Genomic DNA, 20,336 nt, shown 5'->3' on the forward strand with positions numbered 1-20,336 from the left:
AACTACATCCACAGTAGGGTGTTGACCAGTCAGGTTAGGACCTGGGGTATGTGTTCACCATCGCCTGTCTCTCTCCAGGAGTCCGACGAGAGCTTCCAGCTGTTCATCGGCAGATGTTGCACTCACAGCGTGGCTCCACTGGAACAGACCTTAGTGGATATCTCTGTGGTCAAGGACCAGCACCTCCTCGCCCTCCCCAAGGCCCTCGTCCAGCTCTACAACCAGATCTTGGAAAACAACAGCCAGGCCAACCAGGGCCTGAGGGACACCATGGTGAGCTCATATCTCTTCCACCTCTTGCTGTCTGTCAGTGCGTTCACATGGGACAGCTAGATAACGGACCGTGTCAATTATCCGAACGTGCATGGCCTTTAAGAGATCGGATAATGGCCGGAGCATGGCTGAATCCCCTACCCTAGGTGGCGGCATTTGAGAAAGATGTTTTCAGTAGACAGCTGTCCGTTCACTTCGGGTCCATGTCATTTCTCCGATGCTCCATTGTTCCGACGAGAGGTCGGAACAATGGCATATGGCAACAATCCCTCTCTCCTCCATGTAGCGTTTCAATCTGGACTTCAGAGAGTCAAAGCCAAAGTTCCTTTCCCCCAATTCCTTCTCCACCATGGCCGAGATAACCCCCACTACGAGACTTTGTTGTGGAAGTACCAGAGAGTCTGAGAACCCGACGTCAGTCTTTAAAATTCATAATATCAGGGAACATCCCTGTCAGTTTGGTCGCGGCGCAATGAATGAATAAAGATCGTAATCAGTCAGAAGAAAAAAGCGTTGTGTGCCCGAAGTTACTACTTTACAACCTCGTTGATGACCAACGTTTAGGAAAACGTTTACTTTTAATTCAGCCTTGGGAAAAATCGGAGTGTAGCGTGTACTGAATGCATGTTGATGATGATAGGGGGTTCCACTTTATAGGGGGTAATGGCATGACACCGGCCTCCTCCATCTTCTGCGTCACCTTTTACAACTTTTACTCTCCTCCCTCCACATCTCTAGTTGGAGTGATGCTTACTAAATGCCTGACAGCCCAATGCACGTAGCACAATGCTAGCTGAATGCTAGACATACCAATACTAACTGAATGCAAACCTACCATTACTAACTGAATGTAGAGATACCAATGCTAAACGAATGCCAGACGGGGTATTGCGAACTGAATGCTAGACGGGGTAATGCTAACTGAATGCTAGTCGGGGTAATGCTAACTGAATGCTAGACGGGGTAGTGCTAACTGAATGCTAGACGGGGTAATGCTAACTGAATGCTAGACGGGGTAATGCTAACTGAATGCTAGTCGGGGTAATGCTAACTGAATGCTAGACTGGGCAGTGCTAACTGAATGCTAGTCGGGGTAATGCTAACTGAATGCTAGACAGGGTAGTGCTAACTGAATGCTAGACAGGGTAATGCTAACTGAATGCTAGATGGGGTAATGCTAACTGAATGCTAGACGGGGTAATGCTAACTGAATGCTAGACGGGGTAATGCTAACTGAATGCTAGATGGGGTAGTGCTAACTGAATGCCAGACGGGGTAGTGCTAACTGAATGCTAGACGGGACAGTGCTAACTGAATGCTAGACGGGGCTGTGCTAACTGAATGCTAGCCGGGGCAGTGCTAACTGAATGCTAGCCGGGGCAGTGCTAACTGAATGCTAGTCGGGGTAATGCTAACTGAATGCTAGCCGGGGCAGTGCTAACTGAATGCTAGCCGGGGCAGTGCTAACTGAATGCTAGCCGGGGTAATGCTAACTGAATGCTAGACGGGGTAGTGCTAACTGAATGCTAGACGAGGTAGTGCTAACTGAATGCTCGACGGGGTACTGCTAACTGAATGCTAGACGGGGCAGTGCTAACTGGATGCTAGCCGGGGCAGTGCTAACTGGATGCTAGCCGGGGCAGTGCTAACTGAATGCTAGCCGGGGTAATGCTAACTGAATGCTAGACGGGGTAGTGCTAACTGAATGCTAGACGAGGTAGTGCTAACTGAATGCTCGACGGGGTACTGCTAACTGAATGCTAGACGGGGCAGTGCTAACTGGATGCTAGCCGGGGCAGTGCTAACTGGATGCTAGCCGGGGCAGTGCTAACTGGATGCTAGCCGGGCAGTGCTAACGCGGTCCCTGCGGTCTCCCCAGACGGTGCTGAAGGGCCACGCTAGCGTATTCCGGGACGTCATGGAGGAGCTGGTGAACGGCGACCTGGGGGTGCTGGAGCAGCAGCGGCTGCAGGACGTCCTGCTGAGCGCCCCCGTTACCCCCGACGACGACCTCCACGCCCAATGGGAGCGCAGACTCCCTGCACTGCTAGACCGCAGGGAGCGCCACCTGCAGGTGAGGCCCGGTACCGCTTCTGTCGCGCTAGATCGACGACGTCGGAGCAGCGCTTCACCCTGGGCCGGCTCCTCCCCCTGGGCCGGCTCCTCCCCCTGGGCCGGCTCCTCCCCCTGGGCCGGCTCCTCCCCCATGCTGACCGTGGTCCTGGTCTTCTGTGTGTTCCAGAGGATGTCGTCCTTGCTGGAGGGGCTGGAGCAGAGCCTGGGGTCCGTGCCCCGCAGCATGGCCGCCCAGCTGGGGGAGACGGGGCACTTCCTGCAGGGTCTGAGGGACGCCTGCAGCCACACACCCCTGGACCTCCGCACCGTGGAGGACCTTCTGACCGCCGAGGTGGAACGCTCGTCCACTGCTGCTCAACTCAGTACCAACACTCTCCAGGTCAGACATGTTATTACCCAACACTCTACAGGTCAGACATGTTATAACCTAACACTAACACTACAGGTCAGAGACATGTAATAACCTAACACTACAGGTCAGAGACATGTTATAACCTAACACTACAGGTCAGAGACATGTAATAACCTAACACTACAGGTCAGAGACATGTTATAACCTAACACTACAGGTCAGAGACATGTTATAACCTAACACTACAGGTCAGAGACATGTTATAACCTAACACTACAGGTCAGAGACATGTTATAACCTAACACTACAGGTCAGAGACATGTTATAACCTAACACTACAGGTCAGAGACATGTTATAACCTAACACTACAGGTCAGAGACATGTTATAACCTAACACTACAGGTCAGAGACATGTTATAACCTAACACTACAGGTCAGAGACATGTTATAACCTAACACTACAGGTCAGAGACATGTTATAACCTAACACTACAGGTCAGAGACATGTTATAACCTAACACTACAGGTCAGAGACATGTTATAACCTAACACTAACACTACTGGTCAGAGACATGTTATAACCTAACACTACAGGTCAGAGACATGTTATAACCTAACACTACAGGTCAGAGACATGTTATAACCTAACACTACAGGTCAGAGACATGTTATAACCTAACACTACAGGTCAGAGACATGTTATAACCTAACACTACAGGTCAGAGACATGTTATAACCTAACACTACAGGTCAGAGACATGTTATAACCTAACACTACAGGTCAGAGACATGTTATAACCTAACACTACAGGTCAGAGACATGTTATAACCTAACACTACAGGTCAGAGACATGTTATAACCTAACACTACAGGTCAGAGACATGTTATAACCTAACACTAACACTACAGGTCAGAGACATGTTATAACCTAACACTACAGGTCAGAGACATGTTATAACCTAACACTACAGGTCAGAGACATGTTATAACCTAACACTAACACTACAGGTCAGAGACATGTTAAATCAACACCCTATGCACCACCCTAAAGTATTTCTTGCCATGCAGGTTATACTAGAGACCCAGGGACGAGTCTGTCAGGAGCTGGAGGCGCTGAAGGTGGAGACCACCAATGTGCTGGAGGAGGAGAGGAGCAAGACCTCCGCCCTGCTGGGTGTGGACAGCGCTGCCCTGGACCCGGACCAGCTGCAGCTCCTCAGGGACAACCAGAAGCTCCTCCTACAGCTGCACCGCTCCCAGGAGCAGCTCACAGTAGGTCCCCTCCACCCAGTAGGTCCCCTCCACCCTCAGTAGGTCCCCTCCACCCAGTAGGTCCCCTCCACCCAGTAGGTCCCCTCCACCCAGTAGGTCCCCTCCACCCAGTAGGTCCCCTCCACCCTCAGTAGGTCCCCTCCACCCTCAGTAGGTCCCCTCCACCCAGTAGGTCCCCTCCACCCAGTAGGTCCCCTCCACCCAGCAGGTCCCCTCCACCCAGTAGGTCCCCTCCACCCAGTAGGTCCCCTCCACCCAGTCGGTCCCCTCCACCCAGTCGGTCCCCTCCACCCAGTAGGTCCCCTCCACCCTCAGTAGGTCCCCTCCACCCAGTAGGTCCCCTCCACCCAGTAGGTCCCCTCCACCAACAGTAGGTCCCCTCCACCCAGTAGGTCCCCTCCACCAACAGTAGGTCCCCTCCACCCAGTAGGTCCCCTCCACCCAGTAGGTCCCCTCCACCCAGTAGGTCCCCTCCACCCACAGTAGGTCCCCTCCACCAACAGTAGGTCCCCTCCACCCAGTAGGTCCCCTCCACCCAGTAGGTCCCCTCCACCCAGTAGGTCCCCTCCACCAACAGTAGGTCCCCTCCACCAACAGTAGGTCCCCTCCACCCAGTAGGACCCCTCCACCCAGTAGGTCCCCTCCACCCAGTAGGTCCCCTCCACCCAGTAGGTCCCCTCCACCCTCAGTAGGTCCCCTCCACCCGCTCTAGGGGGGGTGCTGCTCTAGGGGGAGGGGGGTGCTGCTCTAGGGGGGGGGGGTGCTGCTCTAGGGGGGGGGGGTGCTGCTCTAGGGGGAGGGGGGTGCTGCTCTAGGGGGAGGGGGGTGCTGCTCTAGGGGGGGGGGGGTGCTGCTCTAGGGGGGGGGGTGCTGCTCTAGGGGGGGGGGTGCTGCTCTAGGGGGGGGTGCTGCTCTAGGGGGGGGGGTGCTGCTCTAGGGGGGGGGGTGCTGCTCTAGGGGGGGGGGGTGCTGCTCTAGGGGGGGGTGCTGCTCTAGGGGGGGGGGTGCTGCTCTAGGGGGAGTGCTGCTCTAGGGGGGGGGTGCTGCTCTAGGGGGGGTGCTGCTCTAGGGGGTGCTGCTCTAGGTGCTGTTGTAGTGACTGCTGCCTGGTTGTCTCAGGCCCTGCGCCGGGAGCTGGAGGGGCTGGAGGAGGCCCAGCGGAGGTCCAGTGAGCGGCTGACCATCAACAAGAGGACCACCCAGCTGCTGCAGACGGAGCTGCAGGACGCCTGCGCCAAGATCCACGACAAGGAGACGGCCATCAACACCCTCAGGGGCAAGCTGCGGCTGTCAGAGGAGGTCAGTCTACCACCTCTAGCTCTACACTGTGCTATATAGGGCAGTCTACTACCTCTAGCTCTACACTGTGCTATATAGGGCAGTCTACTACCTCTAGCTCTACACTGTGCTATATAGGGCAGTCTACTACCTCTAGCTCTACACTGTGCTATAGAGAGCAGTCTACTACCTCTAGCTCTACACTGTGCTATAGAGGTCAGTCTACTACCTCTAGCTCTACACTGTGCTATAGAGGTCAGTCTACTACCTCTAGCTCTACACTGTGCTATAGAGAGCAGTCTACTACCTCTAGCTCTACACTGTGCTATAGAGGTCAGTCTACTACCTCTAGCTCTACACTGTGCTATATAGGGCAGTCTACTACCTCTAGCTCTACACTGTGCTATAGAGGTCTAGTATCAAGCTCTATACAAGAATCTGTATATTGTATGCAACTAGTGATCCTTTCATTAGTAAGTGGATCCTGACAGTAACTGAGTGTGGTTGTGTTGTCAGGCCCAGGCGCAGATGGAGGCGCCCCCTAGTGTCCTGGAGCTGGAGGAGCTCCGGGGCAAGGTGCTAAAGCTGGAGGTGGAGGTCACCTCAGCCACCACCAAGCACCAGAAAGAGTAAGGCCCGCTTCTGCTGACTGTACACATTACATTAAGGAGCAGGTAGGGGCTGACACTGATGTGTTGGTGTGTTTCGGTCGCAGGGTGAAGAGTCTGAGCAGTCTGCTGAACATCAAGGAGGAGTCTCTGAGGAAGCTCCGAGAGACTCTGAGGAAGTCCCAGAAGGAGCAGCAGGAGTCCTGTAAGAACCTCACCCTTCATCATGACATCACCCTTCATCATGACATCACCCTTCATCATGACATCACCCTTCATCATGACCTCACCCTTCATCATGACATCACCCTTCATCGTGACATCACCCTTCATCATGACATCACCCCTTCATCATGACATCACCCTTCATCATGACATCACCCCTTCATCATGACATCACTCCCTTCATCATGTGTGGATGATGTCACGTCCTGTACTGACTGGACGGTGTCTGGCTGTAGTCCTGTACTGACTGGACGGTGTCTGGCTGTAGTCCTGTACTGACTGGACGGTGTCTGGCTGTAGTCCTGTACTGACTGGACGGTGTCTGGCTGTAGTCCTGTACTGACTGGACGTGTCTGGCTGTAGTCCTGTACTGACTGGACGGTGTCTGGCTGTAGTCCTGTACTGACTGGACGGTGTCTGGCTGTAGTCCTGTACTGACTGGACGGTGTCTGGCTGTAGTCCTGTACTGACTGGACGGTGTCTGGCTGTAGTCCTGTACTGACTGGACGGTGTCTGGCTGTAGTCCTGTACTGACTGGACGGTGTCTGGCTGTAGTCCTGCAGGGCGAGGACCTGTACTGCCGGCTCACCCACCCCGAGGGGTCCAACGTCCAGACCAGCGGCTCCCTGGAGAGGTCCAAGCTGGAGGAGGAGATCAGGCTGCTGCAGCTGAAGGTCACTGAGCTGCAGAGGTAAGGCCTACTGTCCCCACGACTACCACTGCTCCTACTGTCCCCATGACTACCACTGCTCCTACTGTCCCCATGACTACCACTGCTCCTACTGTCCCCACGACTACCACTGCTCCTACTGTCCCCACGACTACCACTGCTCCTACTGTCCCCACGACTACCACTGCTCCTACTGTCCCCACGACTACCACTGCTCCTACTGTCCCCATGACTACCACTGCTCCTACTGTCCCCACGACTACCACTGCTCCTACTGTCCCCACGACTACCACCGCTCCTACTGTCCCCACGACTACCACTGCTCCTACTGTCCCCACGACTACCACTGCTCCTACTGTCCCCACGACTACCACTGCTCCTACTGTCCCCACGACTACCACTGCTCCTACTGTCCCCACGACTACCACCGCTCCTACTGTCCCCACGACTACCACTGCTCCTACTGTCCCCACGACTACCACCGCTCCTACTGTCCCCACGACTACCACTGCTACTGTCCCCACGACTACCACTGCTCCTACTGTCCCCACGACTACCACCGCTCCTACTGTCCCCACGACTACCACTCCTACTGTCCCCATGACTACCACCGCTCCTACTGTCCCCACGACTACCACCGCTCCTACTGTCCCCACGACTACCACTGCTCCTACTGTCCCCACGACTACCACTGCTACTGTCCCCACGACTACCACTGCTCCTACTGTCCCCACGACTACCACCGCTCCTACTGTCCCCACGACTACCACTGCTCCTACTGTCCCCATGACTACCACCGCTCCTACTGTCCCCACGACTACCACTGCTCCTACTGTCCCCACGACTACCACCGCTCCTACTGTCCCCACGACTACCACTCCTACTGTCCCCACGACTACCACCGCTCCTACTGTCACCACGACTACCACTGCTCCTACTGTCCCCACGACAACCACCGCTCCTACTGTCCCCACGACTACCACTGCTCCTACTGTCCCCATGACTACCACTGCTCCTACTGTCCCCACGACTACCACCGCTCCTACTGTCCCCATGACTACCACCGCTCCTACTGTCCCCACGACTACCACTGCTCCTACTGTCCCCACGACTACCACCGCTCCTACTGTCCCCACGACAACCACCGCTCCTACTGTCCCCACGACTACCACTGCTCCTACTGTCCCCACGACAACCACCGCTCCTACTGTCCCCACGACTACCACCGCTCCTACTGTCCCCATGACTACCACTGCTCCTACTGTCCCCATGACTACCACCGCTCCTACTGTCCCCATGACTACCACTGCTCCTACTGCTGTTCCCAGACCACCATCAATTCATCCTGCTTCGTTCAGATATCATCGTTATCATGATCCCCACGGTGTCTAGACTAGGGCTGTCAACGAATATTCGAAGTTCGAATATTCGTTCGAAATGTATCCAAAAACGCGAATTCGAACGTGAAAATTAATATTCGAATGTGAAAAAACACTCCCGCGGTACAAGCGCCTCTATCTGCTTTGTGAGTGAGCCTCTGTCTGTTCGCGATGTCCCTCATAATATTCGAATGTGAAAAAACACTCCCGCGGTACAAGTGTAACAGACTAGTATTGTGAAGAGCGAATGTATTTTATCCCCTCGGGGTTTCCGTACTTGGATATAGGTATTCCAGCTCTCACGCTGTGACTGGGTGACTTCTGATATGTACTAAGTAAACAAGACTATTTTCCCTTCCACGCTTGTGTCATTCTTGTCATATAAATATCTAAGTGCCAACGCTCGGTTACACAAGCGCCTATCTGCTTTGTGAGTGAGCCTCTGTCTGTTCGCGATGTCCCTCATAATATTCGAAGGTGGAAAAAACACTCCCGCGGTACAAGCGCCTAACTGCTTTGTGAGTGAGCCTCCGTCTGTTCGCGATGTCCCTCGTTTTAAAGTAAGGAAATGCCCAGCAGGAAGCCGCCGCCCACCAGCACTCTCAACGAGACGTATATATATATATATATATCCCACTAATTTGAACCATGGTTTTGTCGCATTATTGACATATTGACGGCAACTGCGTAAAATAGGCAACCAGATATTCGAATAGTTCGAATTCGTGAATTTTTGTTTCAAACGAACATTCAAATGTCATTTTTGAGCAATTTTGACAGCCCTAGTCTAGACCCTCCAGTCTGTGGACCCTACAGACTGGAGGGTCTACCGACTGGAGGGTCTACAGTCGGTAGACCCTCCAGTCGGTAGACCCTGACTACGGTACTCTCCCCCTCCAGTCTGCTGTCCAGTCAGAAGGCGGAGATAAGCAGCCACCAGGCAGAGATCTCCAAGTGGCGGTCCAGGGCCCTGACCCTGAAGGAGAAGGCCAAGGCCATGCGGCCTCACCTGGCGGCCCCCACCACGCCCTCCAAGAAGAGGCTGTTCCCCGACGCCGCCGCTGCCGCCGCCGCCGCCGCCTCCGACTCCGCCGCCTCAGACTCCGCCCTCTTCTGCAGCTCCCCCAAGAGGTTCCACAGGGCTCTGGACTCCCCGCGGAGGGGGGGGGACTCCCCGCGGAGGGTCCTGGAGGCTCCGGCCAACGTCCCGGACCCCAACCAGACCTACGGCGTGGACTCCACAGAGTTCCTCAGGTCCACCCTCGCCCGGCCCAAGCAGTTCTTTGATAACTCCACACTGGGCATCAATCCAGGTGGGTTCAGTCCCTCCATGGGCTCCTGGGTCTGGTCATACTGGTCATACTGGGTATACTGGGTATACTGGGTATACTGGGTCTGGTTATACTGGGTCTGTTTTGTACTGGCTATACTGCTTCTGTTTGTTCCTCAGAACATGATATGTGACCCCCTTCATTTTGTTTTATAATCAGATATTTGTTGTGTTGAATTAAAGACGGACGACGGCTCTGAGACTATCGAAGAGGGTAATGTGTGGGTGGGAGCTGTTGGTGTGTGTGTGTGTGTGTGTTGGTGTGTGTGTTGGTGTGTGTGTTGGTGTGTGTGTTGGTGTGTGTGTTGGTGTGTGTGTTGGTGCTGTTGGTGTGTGTGTTGGTGCTGTTGGTGTGTGTGTTGCTGCTGTTGGTGTGTGTGTTGCTGCTGTTGGTGTGTGTGTTGGTGTGTGTGTTGGTGCTGTTGGTGTGTGTGTTGGTGTGTGTGTTGGTGCTGTTGGTGTGTGTGTTGGTGCTGTTGGTGTGTGTGTTGCTGCTGTTGGTGTGTGTGTTGCTGCTGTTGGTGTGTGTGTTGGTGTGTGTGTTGGTGCTGTTGGTGTGTGTGTTGGTGTGTGTGTTGGTGCTGTTGGTGTGTGTGTTGGTGTGTGTGTTGGTGCTGTTGGTGTGTGTGTTGGTGCTGTTGGTGTGTGTGTTGCTGCTGTTGGTGTGTGTGTTGCTGCTGTTGGTGTGTGTGTTGGTGTGTGTGTTGGTGCTGTTGGTGTGTGTGTTGGTGTGTGTGTTGGTGTGTGTGTTGGTGCTGTTGGTGTGTGTGTTGGTGTGTGTGTTGGTGCTGTTGGTGTGTGTGTTGGTGTGTGTGTTGCTGCTGTTGGTGTGTGTGTTGGTGTGTGTGTTGCTGCTGTTGGTGTGTGTGTTGGTGTGTGTGTTGCTGCTGTTGGTGTGTGTGTTGCTGCTGTTGGTGTGTGTGTTGCTGCTGTTGGTGTGTGTGTTGCTGCTGTTGGTGTGTGTGTTGCTGCTGTTGGTGTGTGTGTTGCTGCTGTTGGTGTGTGTGTTGCTGCTGTTGGTGTGTGTGTTGCTGCTGTTGGTGTGTGTGTTGCTGCTGTTGGTGTGTGTGTTGCTGCTGTTGGTGTGTGTTTGGTGCTGTTGGTGTGTGTGTTGGTGTGTGTTTGGTGCTGTTGGTGTGTGTGTGTTGGTAGCTGAGCACAGGTGGGGTCGGTAAAGGGACACCTTTCATTGGACCAGGAGGCGTCATGTGAGCCGGTGTACAACACCAGCTGCCCGCCACCTGGCCTTTAACTGTACTTTGTCTTCAGACTTTAAAAGGGAAGCGTCACGCGACCACTCATAGGGTGCAGAACTCTAAAGGGCTGATGATCGCCCCAACGCAACGCAAGGGCCTGACGGGCGCCCTGAACGTGGGACCATAATCAGCCCTTTAGACTTTCATCTTCTTTTCAGACTTAATCTTCATCTTGATTTCACGACTTTCATTTCTGTATATTTTTCAGACTTTAACCCTCATCTTTGCGTGAGACTTGAACTTGTATCTTTGTTTCCAGGCTGTAATCTTTGCTTTTTGTTTTTCCAGGTTCTTCTTCTGCCGTGGAGCAGAAAGAGGAGATGTGGCCTGTGTCTCCGAAAAAGGAGGAGATGTGCACCTCTCAATGAGAACCTCACCATCTAACACCTGCTCTCCCATGTGGAAATCAGAAGGGGAAATTGAAAGACTGTTTTAAATTGTGAAATGCACTTTATGATATTCTGAACAAGAGTGGGGCCACTCGCAGTAGGAGACCGTCCGATAGCGGTCCAGATCATTGGCCGGATCACCTGAGGTGAAGGAATGTGGGATGGATCTCTTTTGCTTTTGTAATGGGTGGTCATGTCACCCTACACTAATGGTGATGGGATAAGCATGGTTTTGGCTTTCATGTAGCCATGAACACTTTCTAAATGTTTGTTGTAATAATTTAGCTAAAACTCTTTTGTGGATACTTTAGTTTTAAATTGGGCTTGTTCATCTTCTTACCTGCATTGTAAAAAGCTTGGAACACATCATTTCATTGCCAGCAAGGATTAAGGAGGGACTACAAACTGGTTAGAGAGGATAGCAGCGAGGACCTCCGGTAGAAAGGTGGTATCGACATGCCCAAGATTTACTATTCAAAGGCCCCATGCTTAGTGGGGGGCGGCCTCAATCCTATATGAAGTTACTCACAATATGGATGGTTTTGGGCTCAAACCCCGGTTAAAAAAATGAATGATCTTGATTCCGGTGGATTACGAATGTATGATCAGAACAAATAAACAAGTAAAAAGTTTCACGCTTCTTTATTTATTCTTTACTCCGACGATCCAACTTTTACTTTGAAGGCTGCTGGTGGTTTGCACCTGGATTGGTCCAACGTAACCTATTGGTGTGTTTCTGAAACCTCGGACGCCAGCCTTTTGTGAATGTTTCATGAAATTGGCTAGTCGTTGTTAGTTAGCTACATTAGCCTCTTTAGCAAACAAAACAAACAAAACTTTACATTGTATTGCACGCACAGCAACACCATGCAATGTATAAATTGGTGACCGGATTAAACAGCAATGTTATCAAGTGTGTAAGAGCATTTAAAATGACCTACGTGGTACAAATACAAAAAAAACTAGAACTGCAAGCAGTTATGCAGGGGTCCAAGAAATGTGCATTTCGTGAAAAAAAAATTATAGACGCAAATGGGCGTGGCCTATGCCAAAAGATGCAGCAGACTCCAGTGAAACTGTCTAACGTTTTAGTCATGCAATTCGCGTGTCGGCACCATTTACGGTTTGGGCTGTGGTCCCACTTTCAAGCCAGTAAGTATAATAATCCTTACAAAAACAATAGGGATCCAACCTGTTGGCTTGGACCCCTAAAAATCACTTCACGGGCGCAGCCATTTTGTTGAGAGCGTCATCACTGCTCTCGGTCTACTCTCAGATTTTGAGAAAAGTGAAGACAAAAAGGGGGCGTGCTTTCGAGAAATGCCGCAAGAAAGCAGGGAGAGCATCGACCTTCGACTCGGAAGTCTGGCGTTCGAGGATTCAGGAACACACCATATGTCCTGTTGACGTAATTCCGTCGCTTGGAATTTAACCAATCGGCATCGAATCTACGTCATCACGTCAGCGTATAAGCAGAAGGAGCGGGAGCGTTCGGCAAACTACTGAACACTGAAGAAAACAAACCGGTGACTATTTAATAACTTGACATTTTAAATAGTTTAACATATTCACTCATTACCTGTCTGTTCTGAGCCGGCAGCAGCTTGATAAGCGGCTCAGGATAGGCCTTAAGTGTCGTCTCTATAACCGTCTGAGCTTTGTCCTATGTTTCGGAGGATAAATCGACATTGTTTTGGTCTCGTATAACATCTTATGCATTATGTTTCAACAGCCGTCCTTCCACACACGTGTATGAGAATGTCATTTATTTTACGTGTTGAGAGTGTCCATCATTATTGTTATCCAACCACATAGTATAACGTTAGTATATATTTGTGTATCATATATATTGCTGTATAATGTAACGTATAGAGCTGTCATCTGGGTTATACTCAGTGTTCATCGTCATGTCGGTTTTTCCTCAGAACATCATGGCTATGAGGAGTGAAGTGCGTTTGGAGGAGGAGGTAGAGGTGGAGGAGAACTTCGGCCCTCAGCCCATCAGTCGACTGGAGGTAAGGGCCCCGAAACACCTCAACATAGCTTGTGTTTACATCGTCTCTGTTGATTATTTCTGAGGTGGTCTTTATATTCATTCAGTCCCTTAACCTCCTCACACATCCTTTATTCAGTCCGATAACCTCCTCACAGATGTATTAAATGTAGAAGAGACAGGCTGATAGATGTATTAAATGTAGAAGAGTGGTCACTGTGTGGTTGCAGCAAAGCGGTGTGAGCAGCAGTGACCTGAAGAAGCTGGAGGAGGCGGGCTTCCACACCATCGAGGCCGTGGCCTACACCCCCAAGAAAGAGCTGCTCCACATCAAGGGCATCAGCGAGGCCAAGGCCGACAAGATCCTGGTAGGGTTAGACGGTGCTTTACTGACCAGACAACACACTGGTAGGGTTAGACGGTGCTTTACTGACCAGACAACACACTGGTAGGGTTAGACGGTGCTTTACTGACCAGACAACACACTGGTAGGGTTAGACGGTGCTTTACTGACCAGACAACACACTGGTAGGGTTAGACGGTGCTTTACTGACCAGACAACACACTGGTAGGGTTAGACGGTGCTTTACTAACCAGACAACACACTGGTAGGGTTAGACGGTGCTTTACTAACTAGAGAGCACACTGGTAGGGTTAGATAGTACTTTACTAACCAGACAAGATCCTAGTAGGGTTAGACAGCACTGTACTAACTAGAGAGCTCACTGGTAGGGTTAGACAGTACTGTACTAACTAGAGAGCACACTGGTAGGGTTAGATAGTACTGTACTAACTAGAGAGCACACTGGTAGGGTTAGATAGTACTTTAGTAACCAGACAAGATCCTGGTAGGGTTAGACGGTGCTTTACTGACCAGACAAGATCCTGGTAGGGTTAGACAGTGCTTTACTAACTAGAGAGCACACTGGTAGGGTTAGATAGTACTTTACTAACCAGAACATGTGATGATGATGCTGATGTCATTTCTGTTAGGCGGAGGCAGCCAAGCTGGTGCCCATGGGCTTCACCACGGCAACGGAGTTCCACCAGCGGCGGGCGGAGATCATCCAGATCTCCACCGGCTCCAAGGAGCTGGACAAGCTGTTAATGGGTTAGCACACGCACGCACGCACGCACGCACGCACGCACGCACGCACGCACGCACGCACGCACGCACGCACACGCAAACACTCTTACTTATTTTCTTCCAGACCAAATAAGGTTAAATTGTTTGTTTCCTCCTGACCAAATAAGGGTATGTCCTTTGTGATGTTCCAGGGGGAATGGAGACGGGTTCCATCACGGAGATGTTTGGAGAGTTCCGGACGGGGAAGACACAGCTGTGCCACACTCTGGCTGTCACCTGCCAGGTGAGTCACTGGTACCAGACCCAGAGTCCACTGGTACCAGTCTAAGAGTCCACTGGTACCAGTCTAAGAGTCCACTGGTACCAGTCTAAGAGTCCACTGGTACCAGAGCCCAGTGGTACCAGAGCCAGTTCCCGTCACCCTACTGGTTTGAGGTAGCACCACAGCTCCATCAGCACCTGCCCCCCCTACATACTGGGAGAAGAGTCTCTGGTCTGGGGGGTCAGCCTGTGGTGGGGGTCTCTGGGGGAGGGGGGGGGGGGGGTCAGCCTGTGGTGGGGGTCTCTGGGGGAGGGGGGGGGGGGGGGGGGGGGTCAGTCCTGTGGTGGGGGTCTCTGGGCTGGGGGGTCAGTCCTGTGGTGGGGGTCTCTGGGCTGGGGGGTCAGTCCTGTAGTGGGGGTCTCTGGGCTGGGGGGTCAGCCTGTAGTGGGGGTCTCTGGTCTGGGGGGTCAGTCCTGTGGTGGGGGTCTCTGGGCTGGGGGGTCAGTCCTGTGGTGGGGGTCTCTGGGCTGGGGGGTCAGCCTGTAGTGGGGGTCTCTGGGCTGGGGGGTCAGTCCTGTGGTGGGGGTCTCTGGTCTGGGGGGTCAGTCCTGTGGTGGGGGTCTCTGGTCTGGGGGGTCAGTCCTGTGGTGGGGGTCTCTGGGCTGGGGGGTCAGCCTGTGGTGGGGGTCTCTGGGCTGGGGGGTCAGTCCTGTGGTGGGGTCTCTGGGCTGGGGGGTCAGTCCTGTGGTGGGGGTCTCTGGTCTGGGGGGTCAGTCCTGTGGTGGGGGTCTCTGGTCTGGGGGGTCAGTCCTGTGGTGGGGGTCTCTGGTCTGGGGGGTCAGTCCTGTGGTGGGGGTCTCTGGTCTGGGGGGTCAGTCCTGTGGTGGGGGTCTCTGGGCTGGGGGGTCAGCCTGTGGTGGGGGTCTCTGGGCTGGGGGGTCAGTCCTGTGGTGGGGGTCTCTGGGCTGGGGGGTCAGCCTGTGGTGGGGGTCTCTGGGCTGGGGGGTCAGTCCTGTGGTGGGGGTCTCCTGACTGACTCCATGTTGCCCCCCCTGTGTCCCCAGCTGCCCATCGACCAGGGCGGGGGAGAGGGCAAGGCCATGTACATCGACACCGAGGGAACCTTCCGGCCGGAGCGCCTGCTGGCCGTGGCCGAGAGGTGAGCGGTCCGGTGTGGGCGGGGCTTAACCCCCCAACCGCCAATAGCATCACTGCTGGGGCGTCGCCCAGCCCGAGTTTCAAACTGGTTGTTTTTCCTCCCTTTCCTACCTGTTTCCACCCTTTACTAACTGTTTACTAACTGTTGACTGACTGTTCCCCCCCCTTTACTAACTGTTTACTAACTGTTGACTGACTGTTCCCCCCCCTTTACTAACTGTTTACTAACTGTTGACTGACTGTTCCCCCCCCTTTACTAACTGTTTACTAACTGTTGACTGACTGTTCCCCCCCCTTTACTAACTGTTTACTAACTGTTGACTGACTGTTCCCCCCCCTTTACTAACTGTTTACTAACTGTTGACTGACTGTTCCCCCCCTTTACTTACTGTGTAATAACCCTGTTCTCTACCCTTTCCTGCCTGTTCCCTGTAGGTACGGGCTGGTGGGCAGCGACAGCCTGTTTACTACCTGTTCCCACCCTTACTACCTGTTCCCTGTAGGTACGGGCTGGTGGGCAGCGACAGCCTGTTTACTACCTGTTCCCACCCTTACTGCCTGTTCCCTGTAGGTACGGGCTGGTGGGCAGCGACAGCCTGTTTACTACCTGTTCCCTGCCTGTTCCCTGTGGGTACGGGCTGGTGGGCAGCGACAGCCTGTTTACTACCTGTTCCCACCCTTACTACCTGTTCCCTGTAGGTACGGGCTGGTTGGCAGCGACAGCCTGTTTACTACCTGTTCCCTGCCTGTTCCCTGTGGGTACGGGCTGGTGGGCAGCGACAGCCTGTTTACTACCTGTTCCCACCCTTACTGCCTGTTCCCTGTAGGTACGGGCTGGTGGGCAGCGACAGCCTGTTTACTACCTGTTCCCTGTGGGTACGGGCTGGTGGGCAGCGACAGCCTGTTTACTACCTGTTCCCTGTAGGTACGGGCTGGTGGGCAGCGACAGCCTGTTTACTACCTGTTCCCACCCTTACTACCTGTTCCCTGTAGGTACGGGCTGGTGGGCAGCGACAGCCTGTTTACTACCTGTTCCCTGCCTGTTCCCTGTGGGTACGGGCTGGTGGGCAGCGACAGCCTGTTTACTACCTGTTCCCTGCCTGTTCCCTGTGGGTACGGGCTGGTGGGCAGCGACAGCCTGTTTACTACCTGTTCCCACCCTTACTGCCTGTTCCCTGTAGGTACGGGCTGGTGGGCAGCGACAGCCTGTTTACTACCTGTTCCCTGCCTGTTCCCTGTGGGTACGGGCTGGTGGGCAGCGACAGCCTGTTTACTACCTGTTCCCACCCTTACTACCTGTTCCCTGTAGGTACGGGCTGGTGGGCAGCGACAGCCTGTTTACTACCTGTTCCCTGCCTGTTCCCTGTGGGTACGGGCTGGTGGGCAGCGACAGCCTGTTTACTACCTGTTCCCACCCTTACTGCCTGTTCCCTGTAGGTACGGGCTGGTGGGCAGCGACAGCCTGTTTACTACCTGTTCCCTGTGGGTACGGGCTGGTGGGCAGCGACAGCCTGTTTACTACCTGTTCCCACCCTTACTGCCTGTTCCCTGTAGGTACGGGCTGGTGGGCAGCGACGTCCTGGACAACGTGGCGTACGCCCGGGCCTTCAACACGGACCACCAGACCCAGCTGCTGTACCAGGCCTCCGCCATGATGGCAGAGTCACGGTAGGCCCCGCCCACACCCCACCGCTTCCTCCAGACCAAATAAGGGTGTGTGTGTGTGTGTGTGTGTGTGTGTGTGTGTGTGTGTGTGTGTGTGTGTGTGTGTGTGTGTGTGTGTGTGTGTGTGTGTGTGTGTGTGTGTGTGTGTGTGTGTGTGTGTGTGTGTGTGTGTGTGTGTGTGTGTGTGTGTGTGTGTGTAACATAATGTGTGTGTGTGTGTTTATGTATGAGTTTGTAATACAATTGTGTGTATGTGTGTGTAATAAGAGTGTGGGTTTATATCTAGAATGTGTGTAATATGTGTGTGTGTGTGTGTGTGTAAGAGAGGTGCGGTTGGCCGTTTAGCCGCGGATCGGGCGGATGATGTGACAAAAAATAATATTTTAATTAATTTCGGGCGGGTGGCAGTTAAAGCAATCAAAATAAAAAAAAGGATTCTTCATTTTTATTCTTATATATAACATCTTCCGACGGTGAATTATATTTGATAAGCAGATCGCTGTCAAGGAATGCGGATCATTTTTCTTGTGGTACCTTGTCAACCCCAGCGTCTTCGGTTGCTAAGCGACGTCAACGTCTTTGGGGGCGGGCTGTTGATCAACGCTTCGGAGATGGCAGCGCAGGCAATGGGCCGTCCTACCGGGACTTTAGCCGTGCAATAGCTTAGCCTCATTGGACCAGTCTCCTGTGAAGAACACGCCAGAGCCTTCCAGCCTCGCCAGCAGCGCCCTGCGCCTTCTAAGATGGATGATACGGTTGTGATGCGGTTGCGAATAAAATAATAGCCCACCCGCGCATCTCTAGTGTGTGTGTGTGTGTGTGTGTGTGTGTGTGTGTGTGTGTGTGTGTGTGTGTGTGTGTGTGTGTGTGTGTGTGTGTGTGTGTGTGTGTGTGTGTGTGTGTGTGTGTGTGTGTGTGTGTGTGTGTGTGTGTGTGTGTCATGATTGTGTGTGTGTGTGTGTGTCATGATTGTGTGTGTGTGTGTGTGTCATGATTGTGTGTGTGTGTAACATGATTGTGTGTGTGTGTGTGTAACATGATTGTGTGTGTGTGTGTGTAACATGATTGTGTGTGTGTGTGTAACATGATTGTGTGTGTGCGTAGCTATGCGCTGCTCATCGTGGACAGTGCCACCGCTCTGTACCGGACGGACTACTCCGGTCGGGGGGAGCTGTCGGCCCGGCAGGGCCACCTCGGCCGCTTCCTCCGCATGCTGCTGCGGCTGGCCGACGAGGTACACCTCCGTCACCTCCACCCACTCTGAGAACCACACCTCCGTCACCTCCACCCACTCTGAGAACCACACCTCCACCCACACTGAGAACCACACCTCCGTCACCTCCACCCACACTGAGAACCACACCTCCATCACCTCCACCCACACTGAGAACTACGCCTCCGTCACCTCCACCCACACTGAGAACCACGCCTCCGTCACCTCCACCCACACTGAGAACCACACCTCCACCCACACTGAGAACTACACCTCCGTCACCTCCACCCACACTGAGAACTACACCTCCGTCACCTCCACCCACACTGAGAACCACACCTCCGTCACCTCCACCCACACTGAGAACCACACCTCCGTCACCTCCACCCACTCTGAGAACCACACCTCCGTCACCTCCACCCACTCTGAGAACCACACCTCCGTCACCTCCACCCACTCTGAGAACCACACCTCCGTCACCTCCACCCACACTGAGAACCACACCTCCGTCACCTCCACCCACTCTGAGAACCACACCTCCGTCACCTCCACCCACTCTGAGAACTACGCCTCCGTCACCTCCACCCACACTGAGAACCACACCTCCGTCACCTCCACCCACACTGCGACCATACCGTGAACTTCCTGCTGCGTTGTCTGTTGGTTCAGAGACCTCACCGCCCTCTTCCTGTTGTGATTCCAGTTTGGCGTTGCCGTGGTGATCACCAACCAGGTGGTGGCCCAGGTGGACGGGGCGGCCATGTTCTCGGCCGACCCCAAGAAGCCGATTGGAGGAAACATCATGGCCCACGCCTCCACCACGCGGTGAGGGCTCACTGTTGGTAGTGCTGGAGCTCCCGGCTTCAAAATAAAGGCGCACCAACTAAATATCAGGATATTTTCTTTGATTCTCGGTTACCCCGTTGCTAAAAAGGGCTGATTTTCTGAACACATTGAATGGGGGGGGGGGGGGAAGTATACACAATAAATTAAATCTAAACTTTTACGTTAATTAAATTATAGGGGATTAGGCAGACAATTTTATCCGAAGTGACTTAAAATAAGTACATTTGTCAGAAAGAGAAACAACAACAATATAACGCTGTCGGTACAGTAAGGATGTTCAGAACCAAGGGCCAAGCACTAACCATCACTAGGTTAATTGTTAGGTTTTGCTTTTGGTCAGCCTGAGGAAGGCTCTGATTGGCAGGCTGTACCTGAGGAAGGCTCTGATTGGCAGGCTGTACCTGAGGAAGGCTCTGATTGGCTGCTGTGTTTGCAGGCTGTACCTGAGGAAGGGGCGGGGAGAGACCCGGATCTGTAAGATCTACGACTCCCCCTGCCTCCCGGAGTCGGAGGCCATGTTCGCCATCAACGCCGACGGCGTGGGCGACGCCAAGGACTGAGCCGTCGCCACGACGACGACCTGACCACACGACCAGGTGACCGGGCGGGGTCCCGGGCCGGAGACGCCATCAATTATGTTTTTCAGTTTGTAAAACGTTTCCATTTTATTCCGGCGTGATTCCATGCAAGGTCACGATGCCGGTAGCTAAGGAGGGTTGGGTTGCCTGGCGACCAGGCCTGTTGCCTAGGAACCCCGTAGCGCCCCCTACAGGCCTCAGGGCGGACTCCGAGGAGATGGAGAGATATCGTTTGGTCCTAATTTAACCTACTTGTTTCGCGGTGACGTGTTTGTGTCGTTATGTTTGTGTTTTGTGTGAGAAAGGAAAGCCTAAGATCTGCCCGTCTTGTATGTTTTAAAACACGTCCCGAGAAACGGCTGTACCCATCTGTACATAAAGTGTAATAATAAATGTTTTAACGTCTACCAGACCACGTCCCTTC

At 53.3% G+C, this 20,336-nt stretch overlaps 2 protein-coding genes across 4 annotated transcripts in view; both read left to right on the forward strand.

Moving 5' to 3' along the window:
• cenpe (centromere protein E) overlaps nucleotides 1-11,742 on the forward strand; it is a 41,123-nt gene extending 29,381 nt beyond the window's left edge. For all 3 annotated transcript variants that reach the window (XM_060041332.1, XM_060041333.1, XM_060041334.1), the window contains 10 exons: nucleotides 79-273; nucleotides 2,153-2,347; nucleotides 2,516-2,728; nucleotides 3,772-3,975; nucleotides 5,095-5,274; nucleotides 5,770-5,882; nucleotides 5,969-6,066; nucleotides 6,642-6,777; nucleotides 9,036-9,448; nucleotides 11,010-11,742. In XM_060041332.1, the coding sequence (XP_059897315.1) occupies nucleotides 79-273; nucleotides 2,153-2,347; nucleotides 2,516-2,728; nucleotides 3,772-3,975; nucleotides 5,095-5,274; nucleotides 5,770-5,882; nucleotides 5,969-6,066; nucleotides 6,642-6,777; nucleotides 9,036-9,448; nucleotides 11,010-11,089 (1,827 nt within the window). In that variant the 3' untranslated portion in view covers nucleotides 11,090-11,742. The remainder of the gene's footprint in view (nucleotides 1-78; nucleotides 274-2,152; nucleotides 2,348-2,515; nucleotides 2,729-3,771; nucleotides 3,976-5,094; nucleotides 5,275-5,769; nucleotides 5,883-5,968; nucleotides 6,067-6,641; nucleotides 6,778-9,035; nucleotides 9,449-11,009) is intronic.
• A 733-nt stretch (nucleotides 11,743-12,475) lies between these two features.
• On the forward strand, nucleotides 12,476-20,319 carry rad51 (RAD51 recombinase). Its single transcript, XM_060041352.1, has 10 exons — nucleotides 12,476-12,636; nucleotides 13,036-13,125; nucleotides 13,334-13,471; nucleotides 14,097-14,214; nucleotides 14,382-14,473; nucleotides 15,517-15,611; nucleotides 17,165-17,278; nucleotides 18,380-18,509; nucleotides 19,192-19,313; nucleotides 19,771-20,319. The coding sequence occupies exons 2-10, from the start codon at nucleotides 13,042-13,044 to the stop codon at nucleotides 19,892-19,894; spliced, it is 1,017 nt and encodes a 338-aa protein (XP_059897335.1). The 5' UTR covers nucleotides 12,476-12,636; nucleotides 13,036-13,041; the 3' UTR covers nucleotides 19,895-20,319.
• The last annotated feature ends 17 nt before the right edge of the window (nucleotides 20,320-20,336 follow it).

The sequence above is a fragment of the Gadus macrocephalus genome, chromosome 21, assembly GCF_031168955.1.
Source record: "Gadus macrocephalus chromosome 21, ASM3116895v1".
NCBI lineage: Eukaryota > Metazoa > Chordata > Actinopteri > Gadiformes > Gadidae > Gadus > Gadus macrocephalus.

Excerpts from the sequence above, each read along its gene's own strand:
- rad51 (XM_060041352.1), top strand. The coding sequence starts at position 13,042 with ATGGCTATGAGGAGTGAAGTGCGTTTGGAGGAGGAGGTAGAGGTGGAG. Across the intron at positions 13,126-13,333 it reads AGCCCATCAGTCGACTGGAG|CAAAGCGGTGTGAGCAGCAG; the intron begins GTAAGGGCCCCG and ends GTGTGGTTGCAG. Across the intron at positions 19,314-19,770 it reads GCCCACGCCTCCACCACGCG|GCTGTACCTGAGGAAGGGGC; the intron begins GTGAGGGCTCAC and ends CTGTGTTTGCAG.